Source organism: Dendrobates tinctorius, unplaced genomic scaffold (genome assembly GCF_039654945.1).
Source record: "Dendrobates tinctorius isolate UK_male_01 unplaced genomic scaffold, ASM3965494v1 ptg000158l, whole genome shotgun sequence".
NCBI classification, from domain to species: Eukaryota; Metazoa; Chordata; class Amphibia; order Anura; family Dendrobatidae; genus Dendrobates; species Dendrobates tinctorius.
In genome coordinates, this window is record NW_027361825.1 from 1,215,642 (window position 1) to 1,237,140 (window position 21,499).

The window sequence follows — 21,499 nt, forward strand, 5'->3', positions numbered from 1 at the left end:
GGGGAAGGGAAGCTGCTGTAGTGTGCAATGTAACTGAGACACTGGCAGGCAGCTTCTCAAAGAAAATGGAGGGTTTGTTAGCACATTGCAACAGAAAACATATCTTGCAGACATTGTACATCACACCTCCCCCCTTAAGAGGGCGCTAAGGAGGCATTACCTCTCGGTAATCGGCCATGCGCACCTCAGCGGGTTCGCCCCGGCGGGACAACCCATCGGCATTGCCGTTTTCACTGCCCTTCCTGTGTTTTACAGTAAAATCGTACTGTTGAAGGGCAAGGCTCCAGCGGAGCAATCTTCCATTGGTTCCGGACACTGTGTGCAACCAGCTCAGAGGGTTGTGGTCAGTTACCACCGTGAAGGCGCGCCCGTACAGGTAGGGCTGCAAACGCTGCAGTGCCCACACCATGGCCAGACACTCCTTCTCGATGGTCGAGTATGCCACTTCCCTCGGCAAAAGTTTCCGGCTCAGGTACAACACGGGGTGCTCTTGGTCCCCTGAGTCGACCTGGCTAAGCACAGCACCGAGGCCAAACTCGCTGGCGTCGGTCTGTACCAGAAACGGGCGACTGCTGTCGACTGCTCTCAACACTGGAGAGTTGCACAGGGCTGCTTTCAAAGCTTGGAAAGCCGCCTCACAGTCATCTGTCCAGTTGACTGTTTGGGGTAGCCTCTGCTTGGTGAGGTCAGTCAAGGGTTTGGCAAGGGCGCTATAGTCCTGTACGAACCGCCTATAGTACCCTGCCGTGCCCAAGAAGGACTTCACCTGTTTCTTGGTCCTGGGGGTGGGCCAGGACACGATTGCATCCACTTTTTCTGGCTCCGGGCTCATGGAACCCCCGCCTACCCGGTGCCCCAGGTAGTGGACCTTGCGCATCCCTATCTGGCACTTCCCCGGCTTGATGGTCAGGCCTGCCTGGTGAAGACGCTTGAGCACCTCCTGGAGGTGCTGAAGGTGTTCCTCCCAGGTGGAACTGAAGACGGCAATATCGTCTAAGTACGCCACTGCGTACTCCTCCAGTCCCCGAAGCAGGTGGTTGACCATCCGCTGGAAAGTGGCAGGGGCATTCTTCATGCCGAAGGGCATGACCGTGGACTCGTACAGTCCAAAGGGGGTGATAAAGGCGGATTTCTCCTGCGCCTCAGGGCTCAGGGGAATCTGCCAGTATCCCCGACTCAAATCCATGATGGATATGTAGTTGGCGTTTGTCAACCGCTCGAGCAGATCCTCGATGCGCGGCATTGGGTGGGCATCAGAGGTTGTGATGGCGTTGAGCCCCCTGTAGTCCACGCAGAACCGGGTGGTTCGATCCTTTTTAGGCACGAGGACTACAGGTGAAGCCCACGCACTTTTTGACCGTCGAATCACTCCCAGCCTTAACATCTCATTGACCTCTTGGCGCATGACTTGTTGCACCGTTTCAGAGATCCGATAAGGTGTTCGCCGTAATGGGGCATGATTCCCGGTGTCCACCTCATGAACCGCTAACTCCGTCCTCCCAGGACGGTTGGTGAACACGGGCCGGAAGAGTTCCAGGGTGGCCATCAACTGCAACCGCTGGGACACGGTGAGCGAACCACTTATCTCCATGTCCTCAATGGACCCATTGGCCTTGGCCTGGGCCAGCATGTCCAGGAGGGAATCTTCCTCCCCATCCTCTGGCAGATTGCAGACCGGTAGGATGCAAGCTTCACGTTCGTAGTGCGCCTTCAGCATGTTGACGTGAAAGGCCTTGCGCCTACCCCGAGCATGGTCAAGCGTGACCACGTAGGTGACCGGGTTGAGCTGTTGGTGGACGACGTACGGGCCTTCCCAGGCTGCCTGAAGCTTATCCGTTGGTACAGGGACCAGCGCCCACACCTTTTGGCCCACCTGGTAGGTCCGCTCCCGGGCGTTCTGGTCGTACCAGTGCTTCTGGTCAGCCTGAGCCTGCGTCATGTTGTCATGCACCAACTGCGTCAAGGTCTGCATCTTGTCACGGAAGGGCATGACATAATCCACGATGGACACTTCTGTGGGGTTTGGCTCATCTTCCCAGGATTCTCTTATCAACCCAAGGGGTCCCCGAACTCGCCTGCCATACAGGAGCTCGAAGGGGGAGAACCCGGTCGAGGCCTGCGGAACTTCTCTGTAAGCGAACAGCAGGTGTGGGAGGTACCGCTCCCAGTCGCGCCCTTGGGTCTCAACCAGTATGCGGAGCATCTGTTTGAGGGTACCGTTGAAGCGTTCACACAAACCATTAGTCTGTGGGTGATACGGACTCGATACCAGGTGCGTCACCTGCATTTTCTCACAGAGAGCCTCCATTAGGCGAGACATGAATTGGGGCCCTTGATCGGTAAGCATCTCCCTGGGAAATCCTACCCTTGAAAAGATGGTCACCAGTGCGTCAGCCACCTTATCTGCCCTGGTTGAAGACAGAGCTACTGCCTCTGGGTACCGGGTAGCGTAGTCTACCACGGTGAGAATGTATCGCTTTCCGGAGCTGCTGGGGACGGACAGCGGTCCTACAATGTCCACCGCGATTCTCTGGAAAGGCTCCTCTATCACCGGCAAAGGAATAAGGGGAGCCTAAAGAGCAGGCCCCGCCTTACCCACTTTTTGACAGGTGGCGCAGGAGCGGCAGTAGTGTGTTACATCTGTCCCCATCTTGGGCCAATAGAAGTGTTGAGACAGCCGTGCCTTTGTTTTGCTGATCCCTAAGTGTCCAGCGAGTGGAATCTCATGGGCAATCCGCAACAACTCGGTTCTGAACTGATAGGGGACGACCAGCTGTCTTTCCCTCAACCACTCCTTTTTAGGATCTCCGGGTACTGTCTCCCGGTACAACCTTCCTCGTTCCCAGAACACCCTCTCCTTATCAGGCTTGGAGGTGGGCGTCTCGGCGAGACCTCTCAATTTCTCCAGGCTGGCATCTGAGTGCAGAGCAGCCTGGAACTCCATGCTGGAGGCTGCCAGAGGTGACGTCAGGGTACCTCCTTTACTGGGACCCTCTGGAACCGGCTCTGGGTTCACCTCTGGTTCAGTCTCTCCTGTAGCAGCAGAGGGTCCAGAAGACAGTGCGTTACCTGCGATCTGGGCACTCTGACTGCGTGTGACAGCTGCTATGTATGCTGTCTCCCTGGGGATTTCTACAGACCCACCAGCCGGTGCTGCCCTGGGCTCTCCCTCCCCATCCACCCCCAACACTTTAGGAGCAGTGCTACTTATGGGCCAGTTACCTTCCTCGGTGGCACTGGTCAGCTGCATGGCATTACCTTCCTCATGGTCCCCATTCTCTTGAGCACCGTTGCTTGCTCCTGCCAGGGGTTCCTCAGCCGTCTCACTCCGCAGAGTGACGGGGCTGAGCACCTCGGTACCTGTGGACACATCTACCGTTTCAAAGAAAGGGTTAACGGGTTCAGTCGGCACAGATACATCAACATCATCATTCCTAGGAAAAGAATGGTTATCAGTTTGCTTTGGTACATTCACATCAGCATCAGCATCATACCTTGGGAAAGAATGGTTGTTAGTTGCATCATTACTCATCAAGGCATTAGCAGGTAACACATTCAGTTTCCCATCATCAACATCATCAGGGTTAACGTTACCCTTATTATCAGTTTGGGGAAGGGTGTCAGGGACATAGTATGCAACCATCCTCCCCAAGTCAGTCCCCAATAAAACATCAGTGGGCAAATTTTCAGACACTCCCACCTCCCTCAACCCGCTCCCAGCACCCCAATCGAGATAAACTCGTGCCACTGGCAAGGGACAACGGGTGCCTCCAATCCCGGTGACAGTCAGGGTTTTCCCCTCAACAAATTCTTCAGGGGCCGCCAGTCCAGGACGGATGAGGGTTCGTTCAGCCCCGGTGTCCTTGAGGCCTGTAGCAAGACGGGCCCCCACCTGAACAGGTTGAACGTTGTCGTCAGCCCTCCCAACCACACCTCCCACCAAAAGAACAGAGGCGTTGGGCCCGGGGGCCTTGGCTGGGGGGTTCTTCGGCCTGTTCGGACAGGCGTAAAAGAAGTGACCAGGCCGCTGGCAGTGGTGACACAGGCGACTGTCAGTAGCCGGCCTGTTGTTGGCAACAGGGACAGGGCCTCCGGAGGGACGGCCAGCTGGGGCATTGGGGTTGGTTGCTGGCTTACCCCCTTTCCAGCTGGTGGCGACTGGCCTCCGCGTCTCGGGCTTCCGGTTGGCCTCGTGGTTGTCGGCGATCTGCGCCGCTTTGTCCGCGTTCGTTGGTTCGCGGTCCAGGATGAACTGTCGGACCTCAGCTGGGCAGAGATGCAGGAACTGGTCTTTGATCATCAGGTCCCGTAGCTGCTCAAAGGTTTCAACGGACAGTCCATGGATCCACTGGTCAAAGTGGGTCCTGAGTCCTTGCACCACATCACTGTAGCTATCATGTGGGCCACGTTGGAGGTGCTGGAACTTCTTTCGGTATACCTCAGGTGTCAGACGGTATTTGGCGATCAGCGCCTGCTTTATGGCGTCATAGTCATCATCATGCGCTTGCGGAAGAGAAGCAAACGCCTCCAGAGCTTTGCCCTTTAGCCCTGGGGTCAAGTACCTGGCCCATCGGTCTTCGGGCAGTCGGTACTGTCTGCAGGCTTTCTCAAAGGCTCGCAGAAACGTCTCCAAGTCCCCATCCTTTTCCATCATGGGAAAATGCTCTGGCCGGGGTTTAGGAGTCTGGACGCTGCTGGGCTCACGGCTTCGGGCTGTGGGGGCATTCCACCCCCGCTGGAGCATCTCCAGCTCATGGGCCCTCTGAGCTTCCGCATGGCGCTCAGCTCTCTCAGCCTGGGCTTGACGCTCGACCCTCTCAGCCTCAGCTTGGCGCTCACGTTCGGCTTGGGCCTCCTGCCGATATTGCTGGATCAGCCTCACCCGCCCATCCCTGTCTTCGGCGGGGAGTTCGTCCAAGGCCATTTGCAGATAGGGGTCCACCCCGTTCTGGTTGAATGTGGGGCCAGCGCTCAGGAGTGGAGCCTCTGCTGCAGCCCCATTGCAACTTGGGCCAACTTCTGCGCTCGCTGGATTCTGGTCGTTGTCCAGCTGCACTAGAGCCGCGATCATTTGAGCTCTGTTTTTGTTCGTGGCGTCAAGGCCTTGGTACATGCATAATGCAGCAAGAACTTCCTTTGTCTGCCGGTTGTACCAAGGTTCTCCTTTTGCCGCCATGGTTGCCAAATAAAAGATAGAAAAAGAAAAACGAAGAAACGGGAGGGGGATACTTGCAAGTACACACTAATGTCTCAGGACTAGTAACCACTGAGTCTGTTCTCCAAAACCTATGATGCAGGATTCCCGCAGGAACCGTGCAGGTTTTTAGTGAGAGGAATGATTGCTCAAACCAAATCACTAATGCTCTAGGATTATCCCACCGCTCTGCCACCAATATGTGACGAACTGCCCACCGCCGTTCGTCTACTTACGGGCGACACTAACGGGGGTCCCACTGCCACCAAAACGCGACGGACAGCGGACCCTGTGTCACCACTATGTCACAATCCCACCACTGACACGGGTGTATCAGCGGACGGAGGGACGTGACACAATGCCGGCACACGGCTATCACAGGCACCGTTGGGGCTTATCTTAGTTATCCCACCACCGGCACCATGTGACAAAAATATCCAGCAAGCTAATCTCGCTCTACAATTTGCCGCAGGGGGAGTTTAATTTGGATGCCCCACCACTGCTATCAATCTTCCAAGTACTGCGGGGATTTATGTATATCCCACTTTCTCAGTTCCACTTTGGAACTCGCAGCTCTCCGGCGCCCCCCTTACCCTCAGGTCAGTCAGGGAACTGCACCTAGGATAATTAGTCGCCGGACGGGCTGCCTGTTGTGAACCGGCAATTAGGCTTCTGCAGTAAGGGAATTATCAATGCTGTGGCTGAAGCCCCCTTACTCAGCAATATAAGACCCTTCTAGACTGCCAGCAAGCCGCAATAGCCGTGCACAACGCGCTGCCACCAGTCACGGTTACTTAATTCACAGTGTTAAATTAAGAGGGTCCGTGGCAAACCCCTCGAATTAGTAGCGATTATCTAACAAAGGCGTATAGTTCGAGTCTTAGAGCATAGAGACAGATCTAAATAATTATTTCATTTATTTTCCGAAAGAGGACAGTGATTACAGATAAAAGTTGCTATAAAATTGAGACATAAAATATGTACAGTACAGGTATAAAATAAAAGTGGAGAAAACAAAGAGATTACACTCACAGTTCCATATTGTTCCTTAGGCAGACCATGTGGCTTTAAGGTGGGTGGAGGCGGAGCTGCACTTCTCCGCTCATCTGAGTTCTTGTCAGCACGGACTCTGCAGCTGTTCTGAGCTGGTTTGCCCAGGAAATGCCTTATAGACTTTCCTATGTGACATCACAGAGAGGTGCATTCTGGGTTGATCCCACCTCTCTTATCCAAGTTATGTTTTGGCTACAAAACTTAGATTAGCTATAACTTTATGGGAGAAGCTGGTATGGACTCATCAGTGGTATCATGTTTCCCAGCGTAATGAGCCCATCAAGAAAACATCAAACATCTATGCGATATGACCGTCCATTTGGGCGCAAATCCTATCTCATGTTCTGGACAGGGTAGAACTTCGAAACATACGCGGTCTCGAAGCTGGGACCGCTCAGGTTACAAAAATATGATTTTCATATCTCTAGGGTATTTGGTTCTTATGGTATAGTCTCTCATAGTTTTATTCGTTTCAAACAAAGAAGTTTTTCCCGCACTTTTTTTTCTCTTCTCTTTCAGCCGAGGCACATGAGAAGCCAAATGGGGTGACAGGAAATTGGTTTATGGCACTCGGGGGAAGGGAAGCTGCTGTAGTGTGCAATGTAACTGAGACACTGGCAGGCAGCTTCTCAAAGAAAATGGAGGGTTTGTTAGCACATTGCAACAGAAAACATATCTTGCAGACATTGTACATCACAGCCCCTGGTCCTTCTGCCTCCAATATTCACCATCCCACTAGACCATCAACTCATGGTGACCTTCGTGTGACTGTGCCTCGCATTACTACTGCTCCCCCTTTGGGACTACGACGTGGAGGAAGAATCGCAGAGCGCAGATGCTATGAATGTGGGCAGCCCGGGCATATGCAATTCAAATGTCCAGGTGTACGGAGGCAGAACACCTACAGACCGCCTTTGCCTGTTCATTATCTACAGACCCCCTCACCTGGAGAAGAGATGGATTCAGTGCCTGATGACTTGCCAAATGACTCTGATATCCTGGCTTCCCTACCAGGTGTCTATGGGGTGCGAGCCCCAGCCACCTGTTCTTCTGATCTTCAGCACAAACATCTACAGGAGGTCGTGCTGGATGGTCAAAAAGTTGTTGGCTTCCGTGACACTGGGGCTTTTCTCACCATAGCCGATCCCCGAGTAATTCAACCAGAAGCAATTCAAAAGGGACCAGGAATTGCCATTGAATTGGCTGGAGGTACCCAGAGATATATTCCAAGAGCGAGTGTGACCCTGGATTATGGCTTTGGGGCCAAACAATGCATGGTCGGTGTGATGAGCGGCCTCCCTGCAGACGTTCTTCTAGGAAATGATGTGGGGAATCTTCATTGCCACTTTGTCGGTGCGGTAACCCGAAGTCAAGCCAAGAGAGCAGCAAATGTGGACGTGTACAACCCATCCATGGAAATGAGGCCACCAGAACCGCCGTCACAGCCGGTGAGTGATTCTTCTTGTGGGGATAATATGAATGTTACCTGGGATAAAGTTCAGTTTAGACAAGAAGTGGAGACTGACCCCACCCTAGCTAGTTTTAGAGCTCGAGCTGAAATAGGGCAGCTAGGGGAGAATGGAGAAAGAATTATCAGAGAAAATGGACTTCTGTATCGGGTTACCAATGCCGACTCCCTAGATAAGCCCTGGACTTATAGCAAACAGCTGATTGTTCCTCAGAAATACAGAATTCCCCTATTACACCTTGCTCATGATATTCCTACTGCTGGCCATCAAGGCAAAACCCGCACCGAGAGGCGATTGACTCAATCTTTCTATTGGCCTGGGATTTCCCAAGCAGTGGCGCATTTGTGCCGAACTTGCGACATATGTCAGCGTAGAGGGCGACCCGGAGATCACCCAAAGGCACCCCTGCAACTGCTCCCTATAATAGAAGAACCCTTTCAAAGAGTAGCTGTCGATATCATTGGACCTCTGGCTAAACCAAGTAAATCTGGAAAGCAGTACATTCTCACTGTTGTGGACTATGCCACCCGATATCCAGAAGCTGTGGCCTTGTCAAGTATTTCTGCAGCCAAGGTGGCCGAGGCCCTGGTTACCATTTTCACCAGAGTAGGATTTCCCAGTGAGATCTTGTCGGACCAAGGCTCCCAGTTCATGTCAGAGCTGGTCCAGTGTCTGTGGCGCACCTGTGGAGTACGAGCGATCCGCACGACCCCGTATCATCCCCAAACAAATGGACTTTGTGAACGATTTAATGGCACTCTGAAGAATATGCTGAGGGCCTTCACTGACAGAGATTCAAACTGGGAGAAGTACCTACCCCATCTCTTGTTTGCCTATCGGGAAGTTCCCCAGGAGTCCACTGGGTTCTCCCCCTTTGAACTACTCTATGGAAGAAAGGTCCGAGGACCCTTAACCCTGCTCATACCCCTGGGGTTTGAAGGAACTTACTAGCACTGCAGCACTTTATCCACTCGTGTACACCACTGATATTTAACTAAGGTAATACGGATAACTCTAAGCTCCTTTTTTTGCTAGGCAATTGCATGGAAATTTACTAAGGTTAAAATCTTTTATCCAGGTATATATGCTGTATTGCATCAAGAGAGCTTTTGCCTTTATACACCTATTTTGGGCAACTTGATTTAAGTGGTTTAATGGAATACGCCCTTTTATTCTTTTGGTGCTATTTTGCAATGCTTGTATGGTCTTTTAGATTGGCACCATGTTTATTATTTGTAACAATTGGTCCTTTTTTTCATATATGGAAATAAACTTGTATTAATAAAGCATGAATTTTTTAACGGACCTATTGGTTTCTCTGGTTCTTTGCGGTGCATGAGACGTTTATGTCCAATTGTGCACTGATGGTTTTTCTTATGTTATGTATTGAACCTTACATTTGTGGACTTTTTTGATACTTATTATTTCTGTGGACACGAAGCAGCAGAAATGCTGACAGGAGCAGGGTAAAACAGAATCTGCAACGGATAGAACAGGCAGATAGTTAGCAACTACCTGCCTGTTAGTTCTTAAGCACATGGTTCCCAAATAACAATTGTCCTGGATAACCCTTTAATTTTTGTTACCTTTATTTACAAGGAAAGCCCCATAGTATCTTATTTATACAAATGTTCAAAGAAAGCGACCAAAACTGAGATTGTCACCCGAAGAGGCGAATGGACTTCAGCCTACAGATTCAGTCACTTTCTCTTTTTCCGCATGGCCCCCTCTTCTCCTTTTTGTAATTAGACGTCCGGCTCATCCCCTCAGATTTTTCTAGCATAAGTCAGGCTTCATCTCACAACGTTTGTCAATCTAAGATGGAGTGAAGATGAAAGATCTCCTCTTCTTCTCCTCTTTCTTTTTTTTTCGTTTTCCCTACAGATTTTCAGTCACCGGGGCGGCACAAACAGTAGATAACCCCCAGGGATGGGCAGCAGCGTAATCAGTAGATGACCCCCAGGGATGAGCAACTTGGGCCAGCCATACAAACTACAAGACTGTCGACAACAATGATTCAGCCAATTGTACAGCCATCTCAGCTGAGTGCTCCTGTGTTCTCTGTGGGAAAACAGCTGTGACACATGGGTCGGTCAGTGGCTTATCTCCAGAGAACAGTGCAACATCAATGAACATTTCTCCTGACTAGCAGTCGCCCCCATACACATTAGACTGTCAGCAGAACCCGTCAATATCGGCTGACATTAGTGTAATGTGTATGGGGCTTTCTGAGCTTGAGTTGATGCATCTTACCAAATGGATCGGCCGGTCAGATACCCGAACGTCACTCCATTCATTCTCTATGGGGCAACCGGAATAGGCCGAGCCCAGCGCTCAGCAGTCCCATGGGGAGTGAGAGGGACGACGTTTCAGGAAGCGCACTGTGGGTCCATTCTAATAGTAATAAAAGTTCCGCATTCTGACAGTCGGTGCAGGTCTCAGCGGTCGGAACCCCGCTATCGATAAGTTACCATCTTATTGATCAGTGTCCGTCTGGCTCTGTCACACAGCGATGTGTAGGGGCAGACAGAGTGCAGTGGCCATCGTGGTAAGGTCTCTTATATATGGATATTAGTACACGAGTGACTATAGACAAGATCCACCGGATGAAATGCAGACGACATGTGGCAGGTAATGTAGGAGAATTAAGGCTGAGATCTGATCATAGTGAGAGAATAATGAGGGAAAAAGATAACCTCTAATATTCAGCAATGGAGTCAGGTTACATCCGGTCTGTACAGAAGGGAGAGCGGAAAACCGAAACCACGTTCTGTCTGTTTTCACTTCTTTAACAGATTCAGGATTTGAAAACCATGCTAAAAGAAGCGACGGATCCATTGTTGTGGCCGCTCGTTATTTCATGTATAAAGGAAAAAAAGACTCCAGCAGCAAAACCAACGAAAAAATGACAGCGAAGACGCCAAAAAAGGCTCTTCAGAAATAACCCGCCGGTGTCGTCTTCTGGCAAAACTCGGCGGGTCCACCGGCATATGGAAGACGCCATGTGCACATACACTGAGGAGAGATAGTGTTCAGGTTATTGGGGTTCTCCACTACTGTACATCCTCAGATAAATCACTTTATGGCCATAATTAAAACAAAAACAGAGGCCGCTCCCCTCCCGCTGTGGCGCCATTCCCATAATGTCAGCACTGCTGATCCCTGAGAATAACAGCTGCACTTTGGCTGCGGCTCCTCAGTATCTGTCGGCGCAGATGTCGCTGTTATGAAATGGTCAAGACTACAGCTGACGGGCGGCAGCTGATTGGCTGCAGCCAGCACATGACACAAGTCCTGTCATTCTCTGGGAGCCACCGCTGTGGGAGAGGAGACGCGCTGGTCCTATTATAATGAGGGTCCTGAGGTGATTACGCCGGGGATGGCCAGTATTTGGAAACCTCTTTAAATATCCAAATATCCAGCACATCTCCCTTTTTTTGAGGCAGTCAAACCAATTGGCGCAGGATATTGTGATCTGCTATAATGGAGTGACCTTATAGTGATAGAAATCCCCATTGTGACCTACAGCAGCGCAGCGAAAGGCACGGAGTGTGGGAAAACCAAATCTGGTGTTTGACCTTTTGTTTGCTGATGCGTTTACGGGAAGTTTGTAGAGTGCAGCCCTCCGCTCAACTAAAAAAATCTGCAGCCAAAGCAGAAAACGTCCAAAAAGTCAAAAATCATTGGTGCTTTCTGCTTGAACAATTCAGTGGGTTCTCGCACATCTAAGGCTGTGTGCACACGGCCAATATTACGTGGTTAAACCGTTATATCGCTGTTACAGCTGCCATTCCATTATCCACCAGTGTTGTCCTCCAATGCTTCCCAGTCAGCAGCGCTCCCACCGCAGTGAGATGTCTGCAGTCATGGAGGTCTCTTAGTTTATGTGAGGAGCACAGGGGTCTCCTGAGTGTTATACACAGATCTGTGTTGCATGGACTTAATTTCTCTCTTCTTCTTTCCTCTCAGTTCGTCCCAACGTGATGGTGTCCAGTCAGGAGAAAGGAGACACCATGAAGCTTCACTGCCATGTGTACGGATTTCACCCCCGACCTGTGGATGTGAAATGGATGAAGAACGGGGAAGACGAGGTTCACTCATATGAGACGACAAACGTCCTCCCCAATCCTGACGGCACCTATCAGATCAGGGTCAGCGCAGAAGTGACCCCCAAAGATGGTGACAGCTACTCCTGTAATGTGGATCACAGCAGCCTAAGGGAGACGCTGAACATCGTGTGGGGTGAGTAGTGTCCATACCGGGCAGATAATGGGAATAAGACTATGGAGCGTGGTGATCACTATTGTGACATGTCATTGTATAGTCACCAAACTTTGAAAGCCTCAAAATGGTTACAAGAAGTGACCGTGTGTATGTATGTATGTATGTATGTATGTATGTATGTATATATATATATCAAAAAAGGACAACAGTATTTACCTGCCCAGCTCAGAGTACTTAAGTATGCAGCAAACCCATGTAATAAAGATGGCAACAACACTGGTGCAAAATACTGATGAGACAACCACTCACAACCTACCAATTCATGGAGGGGGTGACTGCTTAGTATAGAGCGCTGGTCACGTACAGGTAGTGCACAGTGTCCTGCTTACAGCCTTAGTGATGCCCATACTATTAGATTAGGCGGGCTGCCCTATGGCGTCTGTCATCATGGGGTGCACTTGTATAGTTCTGGGCAGCCCACCTAATAGGCTGTAAGCCGGACACTGTGCATTACCTGTGTGTGGGGAGGTAAATTCTGCTGCCCTTTTTGGCTGTGTCAATTCTCTGTTTAAAAGACGTGCAAATACCCTGAGAGGGAGATCTATAAAAATCTGTCTTTTGTTTCCCACAACAATCAATCACAGCATGGCTTTCACCTCATATTCTGCTCTTGAAAAATGAAAGCTGTGCTGTGATTGGCTGCTGTAGACGAGAACCTTTTCTTTTACGCAGCTTTCATACCGTAAATCTGCCCCTAAAGACACAAACAGGAGCCACAGGTTTTTCAAAATCGAATTTTATCTGCTCCAAATCTGCAGCGTCTGAAGATATTGTAAGAGGGCGCTACATGAAGAGATAGAGATACACATGTAATACTACACATGCGTCATCGTCACTACAGAGGAGACTAATGTGAGTGATACATGAGATAGAGATGTAGATGTACATGTGTGTAATTCTACACATACGTCATCGTCACTACAGAGGAGACTAATGTGAGTGATACATGAGATAGAGATGCAGATGTACATGTATGTAATACTACACATACGTCATCGTCACTACAGAGGAGACTAATGTGAGTGATACATGAGATAGAGATGCAGATGTACATGTATGTAATACCTAACACTGCACATACGTCATCGTCACTACAGAGGAGACTAATGTGAGTGATACATGAGATAGAGATGTAGATGTACATGTGTGTAATTCTACACATACGTCATCGTCACTACAGAGGAGACTAATGTGAGTGATACATGAGATAGAGATGCAGATGTACATGTATGTAATACCTAACACTGCACATACGTCATCGTCACTACAGAGGAGACTAATGTGAGTGATACATGAGATAGAGATGCAGATGTACATGTATGTAATACTACACATACGTCATCGTCACTACAGAGGAGACTAATGTGAGTGATACATGAGATAGAGATGCAGATGTACATGTATGTAATACCTAACACTGCACATACGTCATCGTCACTACAGAGGAGACTAATGTGAGTGATACATGAGATAGAGATGTAGATGTACATGTGTGTAATTCTACACATACGTCATCGTCACTACAGAGGAGACTAATGTGAGTGATACATGAGATAGAGATGCAGATGTACATGTATGTAATACCTAACACTGCACATACGTCATCGTCACTACAGAGGAGACTAATGTGAGTGATACATGAGATAGAGATGTAGATGTACATAATACCTAACACTGCACATACGTCATCGCCGCAGAGGAGACTAATGTGACTGATATAAACGTAAGAAAGAGGAACAGCATCCGTCTCCAGGTGAAAAATTCTGTAGCTTTATTTTGCCATCATCAGATACAACGTTTCGACCTCTATGAGGCCTTTATCAAGTACCTCATAGAGGTCGAAACGTTGTATCTGATGATGGCAAAATAAAGCTACAGAATTTTTCACCTGGAGACGGATGCTGTTCCTCTTTCTTACGTTTGTACACAGTGTTGGACCCGACGGGCCCTGGGGCCTTTGGAACGTGCATCCTATGTATCTGTGTGCTGTCGGCTGCTTTTTTCATTGACTAATGTGACTGATATGTGATGCTCTCAGTATAATCAGCAGATCATATTTACCTTTATATTTTCTAACCAGAACCAAAACTGTCGGTCACGGTCACAACGGTGGTCGTTCCTGTAGTCATTGCTGTGGCGGTCGTCACTCTCCTCGCTGTTGTCATTGGAGTTTTCATATATAAAAGTAAGAATCAGTAATTTAGCAGTAATTTAGTGTTTCTTCTCTTGCAAATATGGTTGTGTATTTTACAAAAGTCTTAAGAGCCTGTCACACTAAGCGATATCGCTAGCAATATCGCTATAACTTGTGACGTTATAGCGATATTGCTAGCGATATTGCTATGTCTGATACTTAACCAGCGGGGGAGCCGGTCGTAGGTATCGCTGATCGCGTGAGAACGTCCTGGACTGTTTCTCGTCGTCTGCTTCCTGCGGCGCTTCCTGCTGTGACGACGAGCGACGCGTGGAGCCGGGCGGGAGGACGCAGGATCGCCTGGTGTGACAGGTAAGTAGCGATCCCCGTCCCCAGCGATGTCGCTGGTGAGATCTGCCTGTGTGGCAGCTCACTAGCGACCACTTAGCGATGTACCAGCGATCCTGACTGCGTCATATCGCTGGTCGGATCGCTGCTACATCGCTAAGTGTGACAGTACCTTTAGGCAGGTGTATATGACAAATGCTGCAGAGTAAAAATCTTTCAGTAATAGAAATGTTAATTGTATTTTGTTAATTGCTAAAAATAAACTAAGTGAATGAACAAAAGAGAAAAGTAAAGTAAATCCTATCAGTGTTTGGTGACTGCCCTTTACCTTCATCACTTCTTATCGGTCACTTGCACATAATTTGGAACTCAGCTGGAGGTTGCTTCAAACATCTTGGAGAACTGACCCCAGATCTATGAGGCTTGTGCGGATCATTCCGTCTCTTCATGTGATCCCAGACAGACTGGATGATGAGATCAGGGCTCTGTGGGGCCGGATCATCACCTCCAGGACTCCTTGTTCTTTTTTATGGTATGGATAGTTCTTAGTGACATTGGTTGGATGTTTGGTGTCGTTGTGTAAATTTGTATCCCGATGCCTCACTGATGATATTACATGATGGGTAAGTATCTACCTGTATTTCTCAGCTTTGAGGACACCGTTAATTCTAATGAAATCCCCAAGTCCATTTTCTGAATTGCATTCCCTCTACTGGGCGCCACTGTTTCTGTAGACACTCATTATTGTGCTGTTCTATGGCCCATCGGTGAACAAACATCTTTCTGTTACAGCCAAATTTTTCAGATTTTGACTCTTCAGTCCAGAGACCTGATGACCTTTTTCTACACCCTAGTTCCTAAGTTTACATGCATAGTTGAGTTGCTTGATATTGTATTTTTGTAGAAGGTTTGGTTTTGGGCCTCAATCTACATATACAACCCCTGGCAACAATTAGGAATCACCGGCCTTGGAGGTTGTTCATTCAGTTGTTTAATTTTGTAGAAAAAAAGCGGATCACAGACATAGCACAAAACTAAAGTCATTTCAAATGGCAACTTTCTGGCTTTAAGAAACGCTAACAGAAATCAAGAACAAAAAATGTGGTAGTCAGTAATGTTACTTTTTTAAACCAAGCAGAGGGGAAAAATTATGGAGTCACTCAATTCTGAGGAAAAAATGATGGAATCACCCTGTAAATTTTCATTCCCAAAACTAACACCTGCATCAAATTAGATCTGCTCGTTAGTCTGCATCTAAGGGTATGTGCACACGTTGCAGATTCTGCTGCGGATTTTTCCGTGCGGATTTTGCTAAAACCGCAGGTAAAATGACCTGCGTTTTACCTGCGGATTTAGTGCAGATTTCCTGCGGATTTCCACTGCGTTTTTACACTTGCAGATTTTTATAATGGAGCAGGTGTAAAAACGCTGCGGATTCTGCACAAAAAATTGACATGCCGCGGATTGAAATCTGCACGGAAAAAAACAGGGAAAAACACCACTTAGCTTTGCTCTGTTGCTATTGCTCTCAGCCACAGAGTGCAGCACCAAAGTTCAGTTTCACCCCTGAAGACATTCCCCTCACTGTATATAGAGGTCATTTTCCCACTGACAGCCGGACTCATGTCTGTGTCGTCTCCATCTATCTGTCCCCCGTTACATGTATGTTATGTACACTCACTGGCCACTTTATTAGGTACACCTGTCCAACTGTGTGTTAAGACTTAATTTCTAATCAGCCAATCACATGGCGGCAACTCAGTGCATTTAGGCATGTAGACATGGTCAAGACAATCTCCTGCAGTTCAAACCGAGCATCAGTATGGGGAAGAAAGGTGATTTGAGTGCCTTTGAACGTGGCATGATTGTTGGTGCCAGAAGGGCTGGTCTGAGAATTTCAGAAACTGCTGATCTACTGGGATTTTCACGCACAACCATCTCTAGGGTTTACAGAGAATGGTCCGAAAAAGAAAAAAAATCCAGTGAGCGGCAGTTCTGTGGCCGGAAATGCCATGTTGATGCCAGAGGTCAGAGGAGAATGGGCAGACTGGTTCGAGCTGATAGAAAGGCAACAGTGACTCAAATTGCCACCCGTTACAACCAAGGTAGGCAGAAGAGCATCTCTGAACGCACAGTGCGTCGAACTTTGAGGCAGATGGGCTACAGCAGCAGAAGACCACACTGGGTACCACTCCTCTCAGCTAAGAACAGGAAACTGAGGCTAAAATTTGCACAAGCTCATCGAAATTGGACAGTAGAAGATTGGAAAAACGTTGCCTGGTCTGATGAGTCTCGATTTCTGCTGCGACATTCGGATGGTAGGGTCAGAATTTGGCGTAAACAACATGAAAGCATGGATCCATCCTGCCTTGTATCAACGGTTCAGGCTGGTGGTGGTGGTGTCATGGTGTGGGGAATTTTTTCTGGGCACTCTTTGGGCCCCTTGGTACCAATTGAGCATCGTTGCAACGCCACAGCCTACCTGAGTATTGTTGCTGACCATGTCCATCCCGTTATGACCACAATGTACCCAACATCTGATGGCTACTTTCAGCAGGATAATGCGCCATGTCATAAAGCTCGAATCATCTCAGATTGGTTTCTTGAACATGACAATGAGTTTACTGTACTCAAATGGCCTCCTCAGTCACCAGATCTCAATCCAATAGAGCATCTTTGGGATGTGGTGGAACGGGAGATTCGCATCAGGGATGTGCAGCCGACAAATCTGCGCCAACTGTGTGATGCCATCATGTCAATATGGTCCAAAATCTCTGAGGAATGCTTCCAGCACCTTGTTGAATCTCTGCCACGAAGAATTGAGGCAGTTCTGAAGGCAAAAGGGGGTCCAACCCCTTACTAGCATGGTGTACCTAATAAAGTGGCCAGTGAGTGTATATAACACCGGTGATGATGTATCCTCCGGTTCCTGCTCCTAATTCCATCTTCTCTTACAGGAAAGAATGCCGGCTACAAGACGACCAACAGTGAGTATTGTGCCGAGATGTCGCTGCTTGTGACGGCGACTAATGGAGACAACAGCATGTTACTGTATATAGAGGCGGCTGGGACCATGATGTATATTGTGCAAAATTATATTATAATCCAAAGTGTAGGAAGATTTTTTTTTTTTTTTTTGGGCCTCAGCATCATAAATGTCTTCTGTCCAGCAGAAGGACGGCTGCTCCTACACCGTAACGCTATGTTCTGGCTCGCAAGGAAGGGGTCCTTCACTGGAGGACCCCAATCTACAAATTCATTATACCCTAATTACACTTGTCATAAAGTAACATGGCAGCACACGTGTCCACAGGTTGTATGTGATGGAGAGCTCGGGCCCCATTTACTACAACCTGCGGACCGTGTGGTGCTGAGGTGGGAAGAAGCCGCCATGCTTCCCTAATGCTGCATGATCCCTTTATGTTTCTGTATAGGATATAGCATACATTATTTCCCTTCCTTACACATGAGTGATGGCAGAATGAAGATAATCATTCTCTGGATGAAACAAAACCAGGAAAATTTTCCAGCAAGTCCTGAAAACTGCTAGACATGAACAAATAAAACAAAAGCTACAAACCCAACCAATAACAGGAATGCAACGTTTTCTCAAAATTCCTGAACTTTGTATCTGGATTTCATGTGTGGAATTTTATTACAATGTGAAATTTCACTTTCCATCATTTCCTATTTTCGCAGCTTCAGACACATCATCTGACGCATCCAGTGCTCCAGCCAAAGCCTAATGGTGAGTGGTGACGTCTTCTATAAATGTACCGCCATCCATATGATGGCAAACCGGGGGCAGGAATCAGGAGAAACTTATTGGGGTGAAAGAAAAAGTAAGTGGGAGTCGGATGAGGCTTAGTAACAATGAGAAAAAGAAAAGGTAATTTATGTCATACAGGTGCTTCTCACAAAATTAGAATATCATTAAAAAGTTAATTTATTTCAGTTCTTCAATACAAAAAGTGAAACTCCTATATTATATTAGAGTCATTACACACAGAGTGATCTATTTCACGTGTTTATTTCTGTTAATGTTCAGATCCCCCACATGTGGTGCGGCCTCTGTAATTAATGATGGTTTATTAACCCCTTTACCCCCGAGAGTGGTTTGTATGTTAATAACAGGGCCAATTTTTACAATTCTGACCACTGTCCCTTTATGAGGTAATAACTATGGAACGCTTCAAGGGATCCTGGCAATTCTGAGATTGTTTTTTCGTGACATATTGTACTTCACGTTAGTGGTAAAATTTCTTCACTATAACTTGCATTTATTTGTTTAAAAACGAAAATTTTGTGAATTTTCGCAATTTTCACATTTTGAATTTTTTAGTTTCAACAATTTTATTGAAATGAAAACATCACTTAACATGAAATACAATCACATTAGAGTACAAGGATCCCCTCGCAGGGGGAAATGCATAGAAAGAGGCACTTAAAGTCATACGGTATCCTTGACTACAGAACCTTTGTTTAGAATATGTGTAGAAAGACAGTTATAACACAGCTAAGTTAAACTTAAAGGGATGGGAAGGGAAAGTGGGGGGTATAAAGTGAGTGTCGATAATACGAGATATACCAACGTGGGACACCAGTGTACCTGCTTTAGAGTCTCTGATTGTAAGGAGCCACTGCCATGCCAGTATATTATAGAGATAAAGATATCATTTTGGAAAGGTCATCATCTCTGTGCCTGAATCCAAGGATCCCAGATACCTCAAAAGTTTTCGAAAGATTTAGATCTGATGGCTTCTATTTTCTCATATAACATTATCAGATTGACCCTTTCCTCACCTGCGTAATTGAGAGCGTACTGGCTTTCCATCTGCTAGCTATGTGATTTCTTGTTGCCATAGCAATAAAGTCAACGAGACAGCAAGTCCTATTGTTAGCATTGACTGGTCTGTCCCCCAGCAGAAGAACCGACGGTGACAGAGGTAGTTTCCTACCCAAGATGGTATCGATTAATTTTACTACATCTTTCCACAGAGACTTCACTATCGGACATGTCCACCAAATATGGAGAGTATCTCCGTCGTCAGTGCACCCTCTAAAACAGTTGCCAGGGACTGAATGATAAATATTGTGCAGGAAGCTAGGTACATAGTGTATTCTAAAAAAACAATTTAAGAGAAGTCTCAGTAAGTGAAACTTGATTATTGCCCCTCATTATATTTTCATGACATCTGAACCACCTTTGAGGTGTGAGGGAGATTCGTAGGTCTGCCTCCCACTGCTCCATAGTCTTCAATTTCAGGCCATCTCTGGGTTTGTTAAATACAGAATAAAGATGGGATATAAGGCCATTGCCAAGTGGGTCATATAGTCATTTTAGTTCGTAGGTTGTACGTTTGAGGAGCCAACCGTTTTTGCAGGAAATGAGAAATTTGTTCAAGTCGGAAAGTCTCAGACCTCAGGACTTGATATTTTGCGATGAACTCTTGTTTTGACATTAGTTTGAAGTGGGTAGTTACATTTTGTAGCCTAGTTAGCTTATTCTGCTGCCACCATACGTGGTTTCGGAATGTAACTCCTGGCGGGAACATGGGATTATTAAACAGGTTCAGGAGGGGTGAGGGATGAGATTGCAACGCAAATTGGAACCAATTCGCTCTCCAGATTCGCAGGGAGTGAAAGGTATATGGCGAATGTAAAGCCAAATCTTTCGGTAAAAGCCCCGTGGCCCAAATTAGGCTCTGTAAGGAGTAAAGGTGCTATTTGGGAATTTTCTATTTGCGGCCATATAGGTGTTTGTTGCGCATTTACCCCTGCCAGCTGGGCGATCTGAGCAGCCCTATAATAAAGAGTAAAGTTTGGTAGCGAGACTAATCCCTGTCTTTTGTGTCTAAACAAAATTTGCTGGGAAATACGGGGCTTTTTATTGTTCCAGACAAAACATAATATATGTGAGTGTATCATTTTGAATGTCATTAGGGGTATTGAAATAGGCAAGGATCGGAACAGATATAGAAATTGAGGCAAGGTAACCATTTTAACCGAGTGCACCCTTCCCAAAAAGGAAAGAGATGGGGATGACCATTTTGACAAAGATTGTGTTAGTTTTTGGAGGAGGGGAGCGTAATTATATTTAAATAGCGTGGACTTAGATAAAGTAAGGTTAATTCCTAGATATGTAATGTAATGCTTTTCATGTCGGAAGTGAAAGTTCTCTACTATTGAAGCTTGTTCGGCAGGAGGCGTGTTCAGAAACCTAATCTCTGATTTATCGATATTGACCTTTTAAGCCTGAGATTTCCTCAAAAGAATTAAGTGTATTTAAGAGATTCGGCAGGGATATATGGGGATTTGTCATGACCAGAAGTAGGTCGGCGGCAAACAGACTGACCTTGTATTCATGTCTACCTATAGTTTGGCCTGTGATATCGGGGTGCAGACGGATCTTCTGCGCTAGTGGTTCCATCACTAGAGCGAATAGGGCTGGAGATAGGGAGCACCCTTGCCTGGTTCCTCTGCCGATAATTATTGGTTCTGGAGTGGTCGAGTGTAATTTTAAATGGGCAACCGGAGTATTGTATAGAAGATTAAGTGAGTCGATTAATTGTTGTGAAACCCCCATTTTGTGCAAGATATTAAACATATATGACCAAGTAACGGTGTCAAAAGCTTTCTCTATATCTAAAGCTAGCAAGGTTAAGGGGGTTTTACGTTTGTTGGCGTTATGTATAAGGGTTAGGTTTTTACCAATATTATCCGGGGCTTGTCTTGTTGGGATGAATCCAACCTGATCTTTGTGAATAAGACTAGGTAGGCATTTATTAATTCTATTGGCTGTTATGGAGGAGAAAATCTTAAGATCCATGTTCAAAAAGGATATTGGCCTGTAATGTTTTGTGAGCAATGGGTCTCTCCCTTGTTTTGGGATGACAGTGATATGCGCCGTATAGAATTCCACCGGCATTGTTTGGCCAGTTAGCATATTATTGCAGTATTTTTGTATGTTATAAAAAAAATTTCAAATATTTTATTAAAAATATAATGCGGTCAACC

General features: G+C 47.2%; 1 protein-coding gene across 2 annotated transcripts in view; it reads left to right on the forward strand.

Moving 5' to 3' along the window:
- Positions 1-21,499, forward strand: part of LOC141051719 (class I histocompatibility antigen, F10 alpha chain-like) — a 199,916-nt gene that overhangs the window by 167,197 nt on the left and 11,220 nt on the right. For both annotated transcript variants that reach the window (XM_073548708.1, XM_073548707.1), the window contains exons 4-7: positions 11,686-11,958; positions 14,081-14,185; positions 17,440-17,469; positions 18,182-18,230. In XM_073548708.1, coding sequence (XP_073404809.1) covers positions 11,686-11,958; positions 14,081-14,185; positions 17,440-17,469; positions 18,182-18,228 — 455 coding nt within the window. In that variant the 3' untranslated portion in view covers positions 18,229-18,230. The remainder of the gene's footprint in view (positions 1-11,685; positions 11,959-14,080; positions 14,186-17,439; positions 17,470-18,181; positions 18,231-21,499) is intronic.